The sequence below is a fragment of the Scyliorhinus canicula genome, chromosome 2 (assembly GCF_902713615.1).
Source record: "Scyliorhinus canicula chromosome 2, sScyCan1.1, whole genome shotgun sequence".
NCBI lineage: Eukaryota > Metazoa > Chordata > Chondrichthyes > Carcharhiniformes > Scyliorhinidae > Scyliorhinus > Scyliorhinus canicula.
Genome location: NC_052147.1, coordinates 276684200 through 276703470, shown reverse-complemented (window position 1 = coordinate 276703470; position 19271 = coordinate 276684200). Strand labels below are relative to the sequence as shown.

Below are 19271 nucleotides of genomic sequence, written 5' to 3'. Positions count from 1 at the left end.
TGCGCTGACAATCATTAACAGATATGATGTAATTGGGATCATGGAGACCTGGCTCCAGGGTGACCAAGGATGGTCCTCAACATCAAGGGGTATTCAATATTCAGGAAAGATAAAAGGAAAGGAAAGGGAGGTGGGGTAGTGTTGCTGGTTAAAGAGGAGATTAATATAATAGTGAGGAAGGACATTAGCCTGGACAATGTGGAATCTGTATGGGTGGAGCTGCGGAACGCCAAAGGGCAAAACCCATTAGTGGGAGTTGTGTACATACCACCAAACAGTAGTTGTGAGGTGGGGGATGGCATCAAACAGCAAATGCGTGCAGTAAGGGTACAACAGTTATTATGGGTGTCTTCAATCTGCATATTGATTGGGCTAATCAAGCTGGTAGCAATGCGATGGAGGAGGATTTCCTGGAATATATAAGGGATGGTTTCTTGACCAATATGTCGAGGAACCAGCTAGAGAGCAGCTCATCCGAGACTGGGTATTGTGCAATTAGTGAAGATTAATTAGCAACATTGTGGTGCGAGATCCTTTAGGGAAGAGTGACCATAATATGATGGAATTCTTCATTAAGATGGAGAGTGACACGGTTAAGTCTGAGACTAGGGTCCTGAACTTAAAGAAAGCTAACTTTGATGATATGAGATGTGCATTGGCAAGGATAAACTGGCAAAGGATACTTAAGGGTTTGAAGGTGGATAGGCAATGGCAGACATTTAAAGAACTCATGGATGAACTTCAACAATTGTGCATCCCTGTCAGGCACAGGAGTAAGAAGGGGAAGGTGGCTCAACCATGGCTAGGTGGCGTATTAGCACTGTTGCTTCACAGCTCCAAGGTCCCAGGTTCGATTCCCAGCTTGGGTCATGGTCTGTGCGGAACTGCACATTCTCCCTAGGTCTGCGTAAATTTCCTCCGGGTGCTCCGGTTTCCTCCCACAAGTCCCAAAAGATGTGCTGTCAGGTACTTTGGACATTCTGAATTCTCCCTCTGTGCACCCGAGTAGGCGCCAGAATGTGCGACCGGGGGCTTTCCACAGTAACTTAATTGCAGTGTTAATATAAGCCTACTTGTGACAATAAAGATGATTATAATAAACAAGGGTAATCAGGATTGTGTTAAAGTCAAAGAAGAGTTATATAAATTGGCCAGAAAAAGGAGCACGCCTGAGGAAAGGGCGAAATTTAGAATTCAGCAGAGGAGGACAAAGGGTTTAATTCATGAGGGGAAAATAGAATATGCAAGTAAGTTTGCAGAAAACATAAAACCCTGACTGCGAAGCTTCTATGTGAAGAGAAAAAGACTGGTGAAGACAAATGTAGGTCCCTTACAGTTAGGATCAGGTGAATGCATAATGGACAAGAGTAGTAGAGCAGTTGAACAAATACTTTTGGACCTGTCTTCACCATGGAGGTCATAAACAACATTCCGGAAATACTAGGGGTCAGAGGGTCAGCATGAACGAGGAACTGAAGGAAATCCTTATTAGTCAGGAAATTATATTGGGGAAATTGATGGGATTAAAACCTGATAGGTTCCCAGGGCCTGATGCTCTGCGTCCCAGAGTGAGGAAAATGCTCGAGTCAATTATTAAGGATGAAATCACTGAGCATTTGGAAAGCGGGGACAGGAACGGTCCAAGTCAGCATGGATTCACTAAAGGGAAATCATGCTTGATAAATCCTCTGGAATTTTTTGAGGATGTGGCCAGTCACATCCTGACTAATAAGGATTTCCTTCCATTCCTTCTGCATGCTAGACCCTCTGACCCCTCGTATTTCCGGAAGGTTATTTATGTCCTCCACGGTGAAGACAGATCCAAAGTATTTGTTCAACTGGTCTGCCATCTCTTTGTTGGCCATGTGAATTCACCTGATTCTAATTGTAAGGGATTTGTCTTCACCAGTCTGTTTTTCTCTTCACATAGAAGCTTTCGCAGTCAGTTTTTTATGTTTTCTGCAAACTTACTCATGTGACCAGTCGAGTGGACAAGGGTGAACCAGTGGATGTTGTGTATCTGGACTTTCTAAAGGCTTCTGGCAAGGTCCTGCACAAGAGATTAGTGAGAAAAATTAAAGCTCATGGTATTGAGGGTAATGTATTGGTGTGGGTAAAGAACTGGTTGGCAGACTGGAAGCAGAGAGTGGGAATAATCCATAAAACCATAAGACCAAAAGACTTAGGAGCAGAATTAGGCCATTCGGGCCATTGAGTCTGCTCCGCCATTCAATCATGGCTGATATTTTTTTCATCCCCATTCCACTGTCTTCTCCCCATAAACCCTGATCCCCTTATTAATCAAGAAACTATCTATCGCTGTCTTAAAGATACTCAGTGATTTGGCCTCCATAGCAGCAAAGAGTTCCACAGATTCACCACCCTCTGGCTGAAGAAATTCCTCCTCGTCTCAGTTTTAAAGGATCGTCCCTTTAGTCTGAGATGGTGTCCTCTGGTCCTAGTTTCAAGTGGAAACACCCTCTCCACGTCCACTCTATCCAGGCCTCGCAGTATCCTGTAAGTTTCCATAAGATCCCCCCCTCATCCTTCTAAACTCCAATGAGTACAGACCCAGAGTCCTCAACCACTCCTCAAATGACAAGCTCTTCATTCCAGGGATCATTCTTGTGAACCTCCTCCGGACCCTTTCCAAGGCCAGCACACCCTTTCTTAGATATGAGGCCCAAAAATGCTCGCAATACACCAAATGGGGTCTGACCAGAGCCTTATACAGCCTCAGAAGTACATCCCTGCTCTTGTATCCTAACCCTCTCAACATGAATGCTAACATTGCATTTGCCTTCCTAACTGCTGACTGAACCTGCACATTAACCATAAGAGAATCATGAACAAGGACTCCTAAGTCCCTTTGTGCTTCTGATTTCCTAAGACTTTTCCATTTTGAAAATAGTCTGTGCCTCCATTCTTCCTACCAAAGTGCATAACCTCACACTTTCCCACATTGTATTGCATCTGCCACTTCTTTGCCCACTCTCCTAGCCTGTTCAAGGCCTTCTGCAGCTCTTTGCTTCCTCAATACTACTTGTCCCTCTGCATATGTGTCCTTTTCAGAGTGGCAGGGGGTGACTATTGGGGTACCAGAAGGTTCAGTGCAGGGACCCCAGCTTTTCACACCATACATTAATAATTTGGACGAAGGAATTGCATGCAATATCTCCAAATTTGCAGACAACACTAAGCTGGGTGGCAGTGTGTGCTGTGAGGAGGATGCAAAGTGGTAGCAGGGTGATTTGGACAGGCTGGCTGAGTGGGCAAATACTTGGCAAATGCAATATAATGTGGGTAAATGTGAGGTTATCCACTTTGGTGGCAAAAACAGGAAGGCAGATTATTATCTGAATGTTGTAAGTGTTGTAAGACTTCTAACTGTGTTCAACCCAGTTCAACGCCGGCATCTCCACATCATATCTGGATGGGGGCAGTTTAGGAAAAGGGGAAGTGCAACCAGACCTGGGTGTGATAGTGGAACAGTCGCTGAAGGTTGGCATGCAGGTACAGCAGGCGGTGAAGGTTGGCATGCAGGTACAGCAGGCGGTGAGGAAAGCTAATGGCATACTGGCCTTCATAGCGAGAGGATTTGTGTATAGGGGCAGGGATGTCTTGCTGCAGTTATACACGGCCTTGATGAGGCCACATCTTGAGTATTGTGTGCAGTTTTGGTCTCCTAGTTTGAGGAAGGACATTCTTGCTATTGAGGGTGTCCAGCGAATGTTCACCAGACTAATTCCCGGGATGGCAGGACTGACATATGAAGAAAGACTGGATCAACTGGGCTTGTACTGACTGGAGTTTGGAAGAATGATAGGGGCTGGTTTAGCACATAGGGGCTGGTTTAGCACACTGGGCTAAATCGCTGGCTTTGAAAGCAGACCAAGGCAGGCCAGCAGCACGGGTCAATTCCCGTAGCAGCCTCCCTGAACAGGCGCCGGAATGTGGTGACTAGGGGCTTTTCACAGTAACTTCATTTGAAGCCGACTTGTGACAATAAGCGATTTTCATTTTTTTTTTTCATTTTCATCTCATAGGAACATATAAAATCCTGATGGGACTGGACAGGTTAGATGCGGGAACAATGTTCCTGACATTGGGGGATGTCCAAAATTAGGGGTCACAGTCTAAGAATAAGGGGTAAGCCATTCAGGACTGAGATAACAAAGAACTTCTTTTCTAAGAGAGTTGTGAACTTGTGGAATTCTCTACCGCAGAAAGCTGTTGGAGCCAGTTCATTGGATATAATCAAGAGGGAGCTGGACGTGGCCCTTGCGGCTAAAGGGATCAAGGGGTATGGAGAGAAAGCGGGAGTGGGATACTGAATTTGCATGATCAGCCATGATCATATTGAATGGTGGTGCAGGCTCGAAGGGTCGATTGGCCTACTCCTGCACCTATTTTCTATGGTTAAGGAGTGGTCAGGAATGGTAACATTGAAATGTGGTCAGGAATCAATTTTGTAAAAATCCAACCCTCAAAGTACACATTCTATAATCATAATAATTTCAGATCTGTCCTCTGTGTCTCACCTCTCTGCGTTCTGATAGTCGAGTCGTATTCAAATTGGCATTGTTTCTTTTGTTAATTTTCTTAAACCTGTCCCCACTGATTGATCCTTTCACCAATGGACACAGCCTCCTCTATAAAGGGGCCTAAACCTTGCTCTCCCTGCTGTTGGTTTTTAGGCCAGGTGGGTGGGGGAGTGTGATATTGAAGGGACAAGATTCCCTCTAGCTTCCTGCCCACCCTGACCTCAAAGTAATTTTACGCGGAGGTCAGCAAGGCCTTGAACAAGCCCGCGCCCCAATTGAGGTCCTTAAGTGTCCAATTCTTGGCCACATATCAGGTAATTTCCTGCCCAGGCTCAATTTTTAGGCTGGCTGGAGGTTTTACCCAGTGTGGAGGAAGCCTGAAAATAAATGGGCTTAGCGCTCGGGTGGAAAGGGGGAAGGTGGGGTGATTTCATCAGAAGCCCCCTTCTGACTTTGGTTAAAAATGCCCCCGCAAATCGCCTTGGAACATTTGACTATGTTAAAGGCACTGTATAAACACAAGTTGCCACTGTTGTTGTCTTCTAATCTTCCTTTCTTTTTAATGTGCCGTCAGGATGATGAGGACTTTCTCACAGTGTGCATTGGCGAGATGTTCCTCGAGTTTGTGAACATGCTGCCCGCCTTTCAGACTTACTGCATCCACCAGTCTACCTCCATCAACATGCTGAACACGCTGGAGAAAGAGAAGGAACTCCTCAGGTAGAAATCCCACCACCACGTCGCACCGCTTTGGTAGAACCCGGTTATAATTAAACTGAAACATCCAAAACACCGGATCACAGGTCTGAGCCATCAGCTCAGTGAGCCTGTTCCACCATTCAGTGCGTCAAGTTCTTCAACTCTACTGACCTCCCTTTGTTCTGATTTACTCAATACTCTTCTTCTGAAGTTCTCATTCGATTTAATCGTGAATATATATTTGTGGGCCCTAGTTTTGGTCTCGTCCATTTGTGGAAACGTCTTCTCTGTGTCAACCCTATCAAACGCTAACTTAATCTGACCAGCCTCGATCAGGTCCCCCCCCCCCACCCCACAGTCTTCGCTTTTTCAGAGACAATGCTGACGATGTGAAAAATCATGGACGGGATTCGACGGTCACCGAAGCCAAAATCGCATTCGGCCGGAGAATCCCCACTTGCACCGAACCCGGGGGCGGCACTGTTTGTGCGATGCTCCGCTCCCTCGACAACGGCATACTCACAGAGTACACCGCAGGCTGTCGGTACAGCCTCAGGATGATCACCCCCCTTCTCCCCCCGAAGGGCCGAGTTCCCGACGGCGTGGAACACTTCTTTTTTTTTTACCCGGCGTGGCGGCTGCAGACTGAGTCCAGCCCCGCCACAGTCGTTCCGTGGGCAGGGGGGGCTTTGGCAGGGGCTGGGGGCACTGGTTGGTGGGGGGGAGGGGGGGGGTGGTCTGGGGTTTGCGAACCTGGTCAAAGGGGGGCAGCCAGCGCAGCCAGCGCCGCGTTGCACAGGGCGACCACTGCAGGTCGCTGCCGTGCGTCATGTGTGGCCACGTTCCCAGCAATTCTCCGGCCGCATCCGCGGGTAAAGTTGGGGGCTCTACGCTGCGTGCCTGCTAGCCTCCCACCAGATGGAGGATGGGTGCAGCTTTTGCGCCATTTTTTCTGATGTAAAACACCACTGTTCCCATGCCGGCGTCAGCACTTCGTCTTCAAATCGGAGAATCCAGCCCCATGAGCTTTGGGGTCCTCTTACACGGCAGGTCGACTTATACACCTTATGTTACCTCCTTTAAGTCCATTCCACCATCCAGTGAGATCATGGGTTGATCTGCAACCTAACTCCATAATACCTACCTTGGCCCCGAATACACCTTAATACCCAGAAAAACCCCTAATCCCCTGAATACCCCTTAGTACCCCTGAATGCCCCTAAATACCCTGAGTACCCTTAATACCCCCGAATACCCCTTAGTGCCCCCGAATACCCCTTAATCCCTGAATATCCCCTTAACACCCCCAAATACCCCCTAATACATAGAAAAACCCTTAATACCCCCGAACACCCCTTAGTACCCACAATTACTCCGTAATACTCCGAATGCCCCTTCATACCCCGAATGCACCGTAATACCCTGAATACCCCTTAATACCCCCAAATACCTCTTAGTACCCCCGAACACCCCTTAGTACCCACAATTACTCCGTAATACTCCGAATGCCCCTTCATACTCCGAATGCACCTTAATACCCTGAATACCCCTTAATACCCCCGAATATCCCTTAGTGCTCCCGAACACCCCTTAGTACCCACAATTACTCCTTAATACCTCCGAATACCTCTTCATACCCCGAATACACATTAATAGGGGCTGGTTTAGCTCACCAGGCTAAATCGCTGGCTTTTAAAGCAGACCAAGCAGGCCAGCAGCACGGTTCGATTCCCGTACCAGCCTCCCCGGACAGGCGCCGGAATGTGGCGACTAGGGGCTTTTCACAGTAACTTCATTGAAGCCTACTCGTGACAATAAGCGATTTTCATTTTTTCATTTCAACACCCTGAATACCTCTTAATATCTCTGAATACCCCTTAATCCCTGAATATCCCTTAATAGCACAGTGGTTAGCACTGTTGCTTCACCGCGCCAGAGACCCGGGTTCGATTCGCGTCTTGGGTCACTGTCTGTGCGGAGTCTGCGCGTTCTCCCCGTGTCTGCGTGGGTTTCCTCCGGGTGCTCCGGTTTCCTCCCACAAATCCCGAAGGGCGTGCTTGTTAGGTGAATTGGACATTCTGAATGCTCCCTCGGTGTATCCGAACAGGCGCCGGAGTGTGGCAACTAGGGGCTTTTCACAGTAACTTCATTGCAGTGTTAATGTAAGCCTACTTGTGACAATAAAGATTATTATTATTATATTATTTTTAAATAAATTTACAGTACCCAATTCATTTTCCCAATTAAGGGGCAATTTAGCGTGGCCAATCCACCTACCCTGCACATCTCTGGGCTGTAGGGGCCAAACCCATTCAGACACGGGGAGAATATGTAAACTCCACACAGACAGTTACCCAGAGTCGGGACCTCGGTGCCGTGAGGCAGCAGTGCTAACCACTGCACCACCGTGCTGCCCAAGGTTATTATTATTATAATACCCCCGAATACCCCTTAATACCCTGAATACCCCTGGTTAACAAAAATCAACCCACCTCTGATTTGAAGTTAACAATTGATTTAGCACCAATTGCCATTTAGGGAAGAGAATTCCAAACATCCCCATCTTTAGTGTGAAAAACTATTTCACTCCTGAAAGGTCTGGCTCTCATTTTATCTCCGAGGGACTGGTTTAGCACAGTGGGCTAAATAGCTGGCTTTTAAAGCAGACCAAGGCAGGCCAGCAGCGCGGGTTTAATTCCCGTACCAGCCTCCCCGAACAGGCGCCGGAATGTGGCAACTCGGGGCTTTTCACAGTAACTTCATTGAAGCCTACTGGTGACAATAAGCGATTTTCATTTCATAACTCCACAATTAAATAAGACCACTATGCAAAGTTTAACGCATGAGTTGCGTTCCGGTACAATTTGTTTGCAAACTTGTCTCAGCTTTATCCTTTCTCTTTCGGCTATTACTAGTCAGAGAATTGATTATACTAGTCAGTGCTGTTTTTGCTCTGGGTTAACCAAATGTTCTCCTGCTTGCTTCCAGGATCTTCCTGGATGTGTCCCAGAATGACAACACCGCGCTCCGCCGTATGAATCTGCGGTCCTTCCTCATGGCTCCACTGCAGCGAGTCACTAAGTACCCGCTTCTCCTCAGCCGGATCAGCAACTCCACACCAGAGTACCACCCAGACCACTGCAGCCTGAGGGAGGCGAAGAGCAGGGTGGAGTCCCACCTGGAGCACATCAATATGAAGACCAAGCAAGAGGGCGCCCCGCCCTGGTCGCTCCGCTCCTTCCGCCGTGACAGCAGGCGCAACCGGGAGGTGGTCAACATCGAGATGCGGGAGATCGCCATCAAGGCAGTGGGCTGGCCTCGGGAGTATACCCGCTTCCCCATGGAGGGGGCGCTGCAGTCCTCGCAGCCCAGCGACGGCCAGTGGGCCAAGAAAGGGAGCAGGGCTCTCAAATTCCAGACCCTCCATGTGCTCCTGATGGTCAACGTGGGGCGGGAGGCCGAACCTGGCCAAGAAGGGATGGCGGCCGAGCACGGTTGGGAACTGCCACCGGTGCGGGACGCTGCGTTAGTGCTGATCCGGGACAAGAGTGGCGGCAAGTTCGCCTTGTTCCGACGCCCCATCCACCTCAGCAACTGCGTGGTCTCCTCGGACCCGGACTGCGACGATACGTTTGAGCTGTTGGACATTCGCAAGGAGGCGTTCGTCTTCCGGGACACTGACAAGCACCGGACCCGCCACTGGTTCAGGCTGATCAAGCGCTACTCGCGGGACCTAGGCTCATGGCGGAAGAGGCGCAATGCGCTTCCCAATATCATGATCAACGCAACTTACAGCAGGGCCTGAATCCAGTGTGAAACCTTGTCCATCTCACCCCCCCAAATAAAGCCACATTACAGGGAGGAGTTACTGAAAGGGGTGGGAGTGTTGGGAGCAACGAGGTTGCAAAGGCACAGATGCTCATTCTCCTGATCAAGGTTGCCAATGTCCAGAATTCCCTGGAGTCTCCAGAAATTGAAGCTTAATCTCACCTCTACTTCGGAAGGGGGGGGTGGAGGGGAAAATTAATGGGGCAAAATTAACAGTTACATGGGCAGTTACATGAAGGAATGGTGTATGGATTTGTGAAGGGCAAATGGTGTTCAACTAACTTGCTGGAGTTGTTTAATGCGGTAACAGTAGAGGGTTGATGAGGGCAATGCCGTTGATGTGGTGTACATGGACTTCCAAAAGGCACTTAATAAAATGCCGCATGAAAGACCCGTGAGCGAAATCAGAGCACATGATACGAAAAGGACAGCTGCAACTTGGGCGAGCCATGCAAAAGTCCGGTGACCTGGACGGTACCGGGAATTCCCGCCGAAGGGGGAGGCAGTAAAACGCCACCCATGCATGCGAAATTGGCTGAGTGACGGGAATGAGAGAGTAGAATAGGGGTTAACATGTTTCTCGGACCAGAGGAATGTTCCGAAAGGAGTTCCCCACGGATCGATGTTCGGTCACCCACGCCTCCTGAAATGAGCTCGACAGGGCACAGCTTCACAAATTTGCAGACAATACAAAACTTGGTTAGCACTGTGAACTGTGAGGACAGTGTAGAACTTCAAAAGAACACAGACAGGTTGGTAGAGTGGGCGGAGAGGTGGCAGTTGAGGTTTAATGCAGAAAAATGTGAACTGATTCAATTTGGTGGGAAGAATATGGAGAGGCAATTTGAAATGAAGGGCGCAAATCTAAAGGAGCAGAGGGTGTGTTTGCGCAAACATCATAGGCGGGACAGATTGAGAGCGCAATTAATAAAGCATATGGTATCCTGGGCTTTATCTATTAGGGCACATAGTACAAAAGCAAGGAGGTTATGTTAAACTTGTATAGAACACTAGTTCAGTCTCAACTGGAGTATTGTGCCCAGTTCTGAGCGCCATAATTACAGAAGGATGTGAAGGTATTAGAGAGGGTGCAGAAAAGATTCACAAGAATGGTTCCCAGAGTGAGGCACTCCAGTTATGTAGATACATTGGAGAAGTTTGGACTGTTCTCCTTGGAAAAGAGAAGGCTTGAGAGGAGACTTGACCGAGGTGTTCAAAACCATGAGGGGTCTCGACAGGGTAGATAGAAAGAAATTGTTCCCAGTGGGTGGAAGGATCGAGATCGAGGGGACACTACTCGTGGATGGGACAGCTCAGTGATGGTGGGATAATTGGACTAAGAACCAATGGAGACATGAGGAGAAACTTTGTCACACAGCGAGCGGTTAGGATCTGGAATGTGCTGCCTGAGAGAGTGGCGGAGGCAGATTCAAGTTGAGGTTTTCAAGGAGGGAATTGGAATATTATCTGGAAAGGAACACTGTGTAGTGCCATGGGGAGAAGCCAAGGAAGTGGCACAAGGGGAATTGCCCTTTTCAGAGAGCGACAATGAGCCGTCTGCCTCCTTCTGTGCCGTAACCATGGGATGATTTGAAAAAATATAATTCTTTAAACCCGTTTCCTCATTAATTATAAAAATATTGGAGCCAGGACAAAAAGGCTCATTGACTAAAAATTAACAGCAAATTCCCCCCAAATTGCAAGCTTCTGGCCACTCGCATGTTGTCCCCTTTAAGAAAATTTAAAGGTGCCACGCATTTAAATGAATGAGTCACCCACAACTAAAGATGAGAGAGGATGGTGGTCAAAGGTCATCCAATGAGATAATGAAGAACCTCGTTGCTTAACAACTGGTGCCAGGAAGGAGCCATGTCACAATGATGGACCTGTTGGACAACCAGTGGCGGGAGAGTGGGGGCGGGGAAGTCAAAGCCAGGAGGATCATGTGACAAAAACTCCAGGAACACGTCCAACTGACTGTTGTCAATCCCTGCTTCTGAGTTTGGCCAACTTTTACCTCAGTGCTTGACTGAACACCCAGCGGAGTATAACACGCAATAGAGTCACATCGTCTTTCTCCAGCAATACTTGTACATGGGGCACCTCAGGGAGGCTGGGGTTGGTGGGGGAGGGGTTGGTGGGTATTGAGCATGGTGCTGATGAATTTGAAACCTTCTCAACTCTTGCTGTCACATCATCAGGAGAGTGTAGTGGGGGTGGGGGAGCGGGTGAGGGTTCCAACTCTGGTTGGAGATTCCTAGAAACTGCACCACATGAACTACCATCTTCAGTCAAACCCATCGGACATGCATGTTCCCCTCCACCCCCATCTCCGATAACTAATAAACAAAAGCGCTGAAAGATAACGCAGGAGAAGCACAATTTATATTTTGGTCTGTTCTTCCCCTGGTTTTGCTTGCAGCAGTGTCCGAGAGATTAACCCAATTCCTGGAGTCCCCAACAATTCTGGAATGTTGGCAACACAAAGTGAAGGGGTGGGATGGGGGGGGGGGGGGGGGGGAGTAGGAATGAACTTTGGCGCCTTTAAAAAGACAAACTTTTCACACCGTGTCCATTTTAGTAGGTTGTCAGCGTAAACTTGAGCCTCCTCGGCCTAGTCAGGTGGCTCCCCCCCCCCAAGCCCAGTGCAGTGTTCAAAGCCATTTTCCCATCTACACATTGGTCCTGTCACGGGAAAAGGCGACGCCCCAAAAGTATCTTGTGTATTAGTCTTGCCCATGAAACATTTTCTCTCCTCGGGGAGTGTCTTCGCAACTTTAATGTGGTGGATTTTGGCCGAGCTGCCTGTGTTGCTACGATAGGAATGCAGCCGTGTTTGATGCTTGAGTTTGGTCTTCCCGCTCTAGAAACAGAATCAGTTTCGATTCGAGTCAACAGTCTTGTTTATCCGTTTTGGAAAGGATGTGCTTTATGTCTGTCTGTACGTGTAATCTGGCATCCAGTTCATGGTTCTCAAAGCGTGGTCCGAGGACCGCCGACGGTCCAGGGTCTAGTAGGCCCGTTAAAAAAAAAAAATGCAAGCCACTGGCACACAACGTCACGGCCAAGGTCATACAAGAGAACAGACCGGAACCCTCACCCCTAATAACCGTGTAACATCGCGCAACCAAACCGTTCCCACAATATGCAGGGCAACATCAGTGTAATTTTCTGGTGAAAGATCGATGTAGCTGTGACAACACACAACTGCGAGATTGTATTTTCAACACCTGTGCGGCTGAAAAGGAAGAGGGGGAACCGGCTGCTCTTGCCGTCCGATCTGAGTTTGAAGCTCTCTGGCTCGGAACCAGACATCACCTCATTGGCGCCTCGTCAAGAGCAGCCCCGCTCCCCCATTAATTAACATTTGAGGGGGGGGGGGGGGGGGGGGGGGGAGCCAAGGTGAGGTTGGACTTGTCGGTGACCATCAGCTGCAGGTGTCCCACGTTGTTACAGATACAAAAAAAACTGGCACAAAATAAAGGAGGCTGATATTGAACTAGGCCCTGACATTCACAAGCTGTTACCGTCCTCCCATTAACGTCAGCCTGATTAGGAGTGGTTGACATTTATCCATTTGAAGCACAGTTTTAGAAGTACAGCCCAGGTCACTAGCTAAACATTATAATCCGCTCCGCAGATCCCAGACCGGCCGTGAGCAGAGCCACAGAGGAACGGCCAGTGTTATATACAAATGTCCCACGTTTCTGTGTCAACTCAGCAATATGTAGGTCTGCTACCTCACTCGAGTTGGGTTACAAACAGCAATAAACAGAGGGGGAAGGGGAACTGGTACTGCAGCGGGTGAGACCCCCCCCCTGTGGTCCAGGTTTAAATTAGGATGACTGTGTTCCTGGCTGTGAGGGGATCTGCTTTCCTCAGTATTAACGCCCCTCAACCTTGCAAGCACAAGATTTCACAAAAAAAATACTTTTCTCTTTTACAAAAAATGTCATGTACCCAAAACACAAATCCCTGTATCTACCTTTATAATAGGAATGTCAACATGTCACACTCTCGTTAGCTGTTCCCCGAGTGAAGCGCCGCTACTGGCTGGAGGGCGTAACTGCAGTGTGAGATGTTAACAAGCACAATTCTCATTATAACCCGAACAGTCAATTGGAGATCATTGACCTGAATCCTTATCTTCCTCTCTCCGCAAATGCTGCCTGCCCTGCTGAGTGTTACTACAACTTACAGGGCCTGTAATGTACATCCCCAGGTGTTCCAACATTTTCCGTTATTATTCCATTACATTTGTGAATTTGTAGTGAAAATGTTCAAGTGTTCGAAAAGGGGCCCAGATTTTCCTCTGGGCACACGTAGAAGGGCCGCAAATGAATTGCAGTATTGTTACGATGCAGAAGGAGGCCATTTGGCCCATCGTGTCTGCACCAGCTCTCCAAACAGTCAACGTGGCTTAGTGCCATTCCCCCTGCACCTTGTTTCTATTTAAATAATCATCTAATGTTCTCTTGAATTCCTCGATGGAACCTGCCTCCACCACACTCGCAGACAGTGCATTCCAGACCCCAACCACTCGCTTAGCCTTCTTCTCTCCAAGGAGAACAGTCCCAACCTCTCCAATCTATCCTCATAACTGAAGTTTCTCAACACTGGGGCCATTCTTGTAAACCTCTTCTGCACTCTCTCCAGTGCATTCACATCATTCCTATAGTGTGGCCCAGAACTGTACACAATATTCCAGCTGAGCTCTAGTGTCTTGTGTAAGTTCAGCATCACCTCCTTGCTATTATACTCTATGCCCCTAATAATAAAGCCCAGGATACTATCTGCTTTATTAACTGCTCTTTCCATCTGTCCTGCCACCTTCAATGATCTGTACACATATACATCCAGGACCTTCTGTTCCTGCACCCCTTTAAGAGTTTTACCCCTTATTTTATATTATCTCTCCACGTTCTTCCTGCTAAAATTCACCTCCTCGCACTTCTCCACATTGAACTTCATCTGCCACCTGTCTGCCCACTCCAACAACTTGTCTATGCCAAATTGGTCATGTGCAATACTCTCAGAAAGAAAGACTTGCATTTATTCAGCACTTTACATCATCACTGGACATCCAATGAAGTACTTTTTGAAATGTAGTCACTGTTGTAATGTAGGAAACCGATCAGTCAATATACACAGTAAATTCGCACAAACCGCAATGTGATGGAACAGATTGTCTATTTTTATGATGTTCATTTACATGAATTGGATTGGATTGGATTTGTTTATTGTCACGTGTACCAAGGTACAGTGAAAAGTATTTTTCTGCGAGCAGCTCAACAGATAATTAAGTACATGGGAAGAAAAGGGAATAAAAGAAAATACATCATGGGGCAACACAAGATACACAATGTAACTACATAAGCACTGGCATCGGATGAAGCATACAGGGTGTAGTGATAATGAGGTCAGTTAATAGGAGGGTCATTTAGGAGTCTGGTGACAGTGGGGAAGAAGCTGTTTTTGAGTCTGTTCGTGCGTGTTCTCAGACTTCTGTATCTCCTGCCCGATGGAAGAAGTTGGAAGAGTGAGTAAGCCGGGTGGGAGGGATCTTTGGTTATGCTGCCCGCTTTCCCCAGGCAGTGGGAGGTGTAGATGGAGTCAATGGATGGGAGGCAGGTTCGTGTGATGGACTGGGCGGTATTCACAACTCTCTGAAGTTTCTTGCGGTCCTGGGCCGAGCAGTTGCCATACCAGGCTGTGATGCAGCCCGATAGGATGCTTTCTATGGTGCATCTATAAAAGTTGGTAAGGGTTAATGTGGGCATGCCGAATTTCCTTAGTTTCCTGAGGAAGTATAGGAGCTGTTGTGCTTTCTTGGTGATAGCGTCGACGTGAGTGGACCAGGACAGATGTTTGGTGATTTGCACCCTAAGGAATTTGAAACTGCTAACCATCTCCACCTCGGCCCCGTTGATGCTGACAGGGGTGTGTTCAGTACTTTGCTTCCTGAAGTCAATGGCCAGAATAGGATGGGAATAGAGGGATACGGACCCCGGAAGTGTAGAAGATTTTAGTTTAGACGGGCAGCATGGTTGGTGTAGGTTTGGCGGGCCGAAGGGCCTGGTCCGGTGCTGTACTTTTCTTTGTTCTTTGTTCTTTGTTTTCATTGAGCATAAATATTGGCAAGGACACCAGGAATGACAGTGCTGAAGAAGAGTTATGTTCGACTTGAAATGTTAACTCTTTCTCTCTTCACAGATGCTGCCAGACCTGCTGAGTATTTCCAGATCTTTCTCGTTTTTATACGAGCAATAACTCCCTGCTCGCCTTCAAAATAGTACCATGGGATTTTTTTTGTAAAACACCCAACTGAACAAGCAGGTGTGGCTAATGGGTTAATGGGTTTAAGATCTGATCCGAAAGTCAGCACCTCCTGCTGTGCAGCATTCCCTCAAGTACAGCACTGAAAAATGAAAAAAATGAAAATCGCTTACTGTCACGAGTAGGGTTCAATGAAGTTACTGTGAAAAGCCCCTAGTCGCCACATTCCGGCGCCTGTCCGGGGAGGCTGGTACAGGAATTGAACCGTGCTGCTGGCCTGCCTGGGTCTGCTTTCAAAGCCAGCGATTTAGCCCGGTGTGCTAAACCAGCCCCTTAATTTTTGTGGTTAAGTCCTGGAGTGGGATTTGAACCCAGAACCTTATAACTCAGAGGTAAGTGTGCCAAGAACTAAATTGTAGCTGATAGGGCTCAAATATTGAGCAAATACTTACGATGCACCAATCAGGCTGCATCAGGTTAGGTGAATTGGACATGCTAAAATTGTCCCTTAGTAGTGTCCAAAGATGTGCAGGTTAGCTGGGGTTACGGGAATAGGGTGGGGGAGTGAGCCTAGATAGGGTGCTCTTTCAGAGTGTCGGTGCCAACTCGATGGGCCGAATTGCCTTTTGTACTGTAGTGATTCTATGGCTTCTATGGATTTAAGAATACTTTCCCTCTTGCAGACTTCTTGTAAAGGAAGTAAGTCAACTGCTGCAATTGCAGACACCACAGCTGCCTCCTGCTATCTCATCCAAGTGGCCATATGAATGGGGGTGAATGCCAGAAGCCTCTAGAGCGAGCAGCAATGGCATCCACACACACACAGAGGGAATGTTCCAGGATGAACGTCAGTCAGAAGCAGGAGCTCTGACAAATCTTACCCTGTCGCTGACCCAGAGCGGCTGAGGCCCTCGTCAGCTGAGATAAGCCAGGCCTTCCTGTACTACATGGCTCAGTTCTACAGTTGCCACCTCATTTACCAACAGAGCCAAGAGTGGAAAGGCTGCGTTATGTCATTTAGTTACTCCAACGGATTTATGGTCACATATGGAAGACCTGAGGAGCGTTGACAGGAACTCTCCAAGACCTGTGCGCTCCTCCAATTCTGACCTTCTACGTATCCAAGATTTCCCTCGTTGCGCCATTGGTGGCGATGCCTCTGGCTATCTAAGCCGTAAGCTCAAGGCTCCCTTCCGTATACCTCTCCATTCCAACTCTCTCCTCAATGGTGCCCCTTCTATCCTGTCCCTTTGACCAAGCTGTTGATCTCCTGTCCTCAGATTTCCTCATGGGGTTCTGTCAAATTTTGTTTGATAACATTCCTCTGGACCAGCATGGGATTAGCTGATTTCAACTCTCCCAACATTAATTGGGATAGTCACTGTGTTCAGGGCTTAGATGGAGTGGAGTTCTTAAAATATGTACAGGAGAACTTTTTAACTCAATATGTAGAGGGCCCAACAAGGGACAGTTCAGTGCTGGACCTAATTCTGGGGGAATTAAGCTGGACAGGTGGTTGATGTGTTGGTGGGGGAGCATTTTGGTGATAGAGACCACAACATGCTACAATTTAAGTTTGTTATGGACCAAGAAATGGACAAGTTGCAAAAAAAGGTTATGGATTGGGGGAGAGTGGATTTTAGTTAAATAAGGCAGGATCTGGCCAAGGTAGACTGGAAAGAGTTACTCGTGGGGGAATCTACAGAAGAGCAGTGGGGGGTTGTTCAAAAAGGAAATGGGGAGGTTACAGGCCCAACATGTTCCCTCCAGAGTAATGGGTAGGAGTAACAATCCCAGAGAACCATGGATGACCAGAGACACTCTGGATACAATGGGAAGGAAAAGAGAGGCTTTTAGCAAGTACAAAGGGAGAAACTCAACGGAGGTATTAGTGGAGTACAGAGAGTGCAGGATGGAGTTTAAGCAAACAATTAGGAGAGCGAAGGGGGGAGATGAGAAAGCTCTGTCTGGTGAAAGTGGGAAAAATTCCTAAGATATTCTATAAGTATATTGATGGGAAAAGGATAACCAGGAAAAGAATAGGGCCAATTAGGGACCAACAGGGAAATCTGTGGGTGGAGCCAGAGGACATTGGTGGGATGTTGGACGAATTGTTCATATCTGTCTTCACCCAAGAGAATGAGGAGGTATATATAGATATATATATATAGGGAAAGAGACCGTGAGGTTCTTGAGCAAATTGCCATGGGAAGGGATAAGATAATGGGGCTGTTTAGCACAGGGCTAAATCGCTGGCTTTGAAAGCAGACCAAGCAGGCCAGCAGCACGGTTCGATTCCCGTAACAGCCTCCCCGAACAGGTGCCGGAATGTGGCGACTAGGGGCTTTTCACAGTAACTTCGTTTGAAATCTACTCATGACAATAAGCAATTTTCAATTTCAATTTCAATTTTCAATGGAGGTGTTGGCCGGCTTAAAAGTGGACAAATCTCCAGGTCCAGATGAATTGTGGAAAGTGAGGGAAGAAATTGCAGGGTCTCGGACCTAAATTTTTAATTCCTCTCTGGCCACGGGGGAGGTGCCAGAGGATTGGAGAACCGTGAATGTGGTCCCATTATTTAAGAAAGGTTGTAGAGATAGGCCAGGGAACAACAAACCAGTGAGTCTCAGATCAGTGGTAGGGAAGCTACTGGAGAAGATTCCGAAGGAGTGAATCTATCTCCACTTGGAGAGGCAAGGTTTGATCAGGGATGGTCAGCATGGCTTTGTCAGAGGGAGGACATGCCCAACAAATTTGATTGAATTTTATGAGTATGTGACCAACCAGGTGTGTAGATGAGGGTAGTGCAGTTGATGTAGTTTACATGGGTTTCAGCAAAGCAGTTGACAAGGTCCCACATGGGAGATTAATAAAGAAGGCAAATGCACATGGGATACAGGGTAACTTGCTAAGGTGGATTCACAATTGGCTTGGCAGTAGGAGACAGAGGGTGATGACAGACGACTGCTTTAGTGACTGGAAGCTAGTGACCAGTGGGGTACCACAGGGATCTGTGCTGGGACCCCTATTGATTGTCATTTATATAAATGACATAGATGACTATGTGGGGAGTAGGATCAGTAGATTTGCCAATGACACAAAGATCGGCTGGGTGGTTAACAGTGAGGCTGAGAGTCTTGGGGTACAGGAATGGGGCCTCACGGTAGCATGGTGGTTAGCATCAATGCTTCACAGCTCCAGTGGTCCCAGGTTCGATTCCCGGCTGGGTCACTGTCTGTGTGGAGTCTGCACGTCCTCCCCGTGTGTGTGTGGGTTTCCTCCGGGTGCTCCGGTTTCCTCCCACAGTCCAAAGATGTGCGGCTTAGGTGGATTGGCCATGCTAAATTGCCCGTAGTGTAAGGTTAATGGGGGGATTGTTGGGTTACGGGTATACGGGTTACGTGGGTTTAAGTGGGGTGATCATTGCTTGGCACAACATCGGGGGCCGAAGGGCCTGTTCTGTGCTGTACTGTTCTATGTTCTATGAAGATGCAGACAGGGTGGTCAAATAGGAAAAAAAAGTGGTTGATGAAATTTAACCCTGAGAAGTGTAAGGTGATGAACTTTGAAAGGAGTAATGTGACAAGGAAGTATTCAATGAATGGTATGATACGGGGAAGTTCCTGGGAACAAAGGGACCTTGGCATGTTTGTCCATAGAGCTCTGATGGCAGAAGATCAGGTTAACAAGGTGATGAAAAAGGCACATGGGACACTGTGATTACAAAAGCATGTTGGAGTTATAGAGAACTTTAGTGAGGCCACTGTGTGCAATTCTGGTCACCACATTACAGGAAGGATGTGTTTGCGCTGGAGGGGGTGCAGAGGCGATTCATCAGGATGTTGCCTGGGATGGAGCATTTAATTTATGAAGAGAGGTTGGATAGGCTTGGGTTGTTTCTGCTGGAGCAGAGAAGACTGAGGG

At 47.7% G+C, this 19271-nt stretch overlaps 1 protein-coding gene across 2 annotated transcripts in view; it reads left to right on the top strand.

The window, feature by feature from the left end:
- Positions 1-11189, top strand: part of si:dkey-91i10.2 (uncharacterized protein LOC555224 homolog) — a 213505-nt gene extending 202316 nt beyond the window's left edge. For both annotated transcript variants that reach the window (XM_038790098.1, XM_038790099.1), the window contains exons 7-8: positions 5119-5264; positions 8232-11189. In XM_038790098.1, the coding sequence (XP_038646026.1) occupies positions 5119-5264; positions 8232-9048 (963 nt within the window). In that variant the 3' untranslated portion in view covers positions 9049-11189. The remainder of the gene's footprint in view (positions 1-5118; positions 5265-8231) is intronic.
- Positions 11190-19271: the final 8082 nt, after the last annotated feature.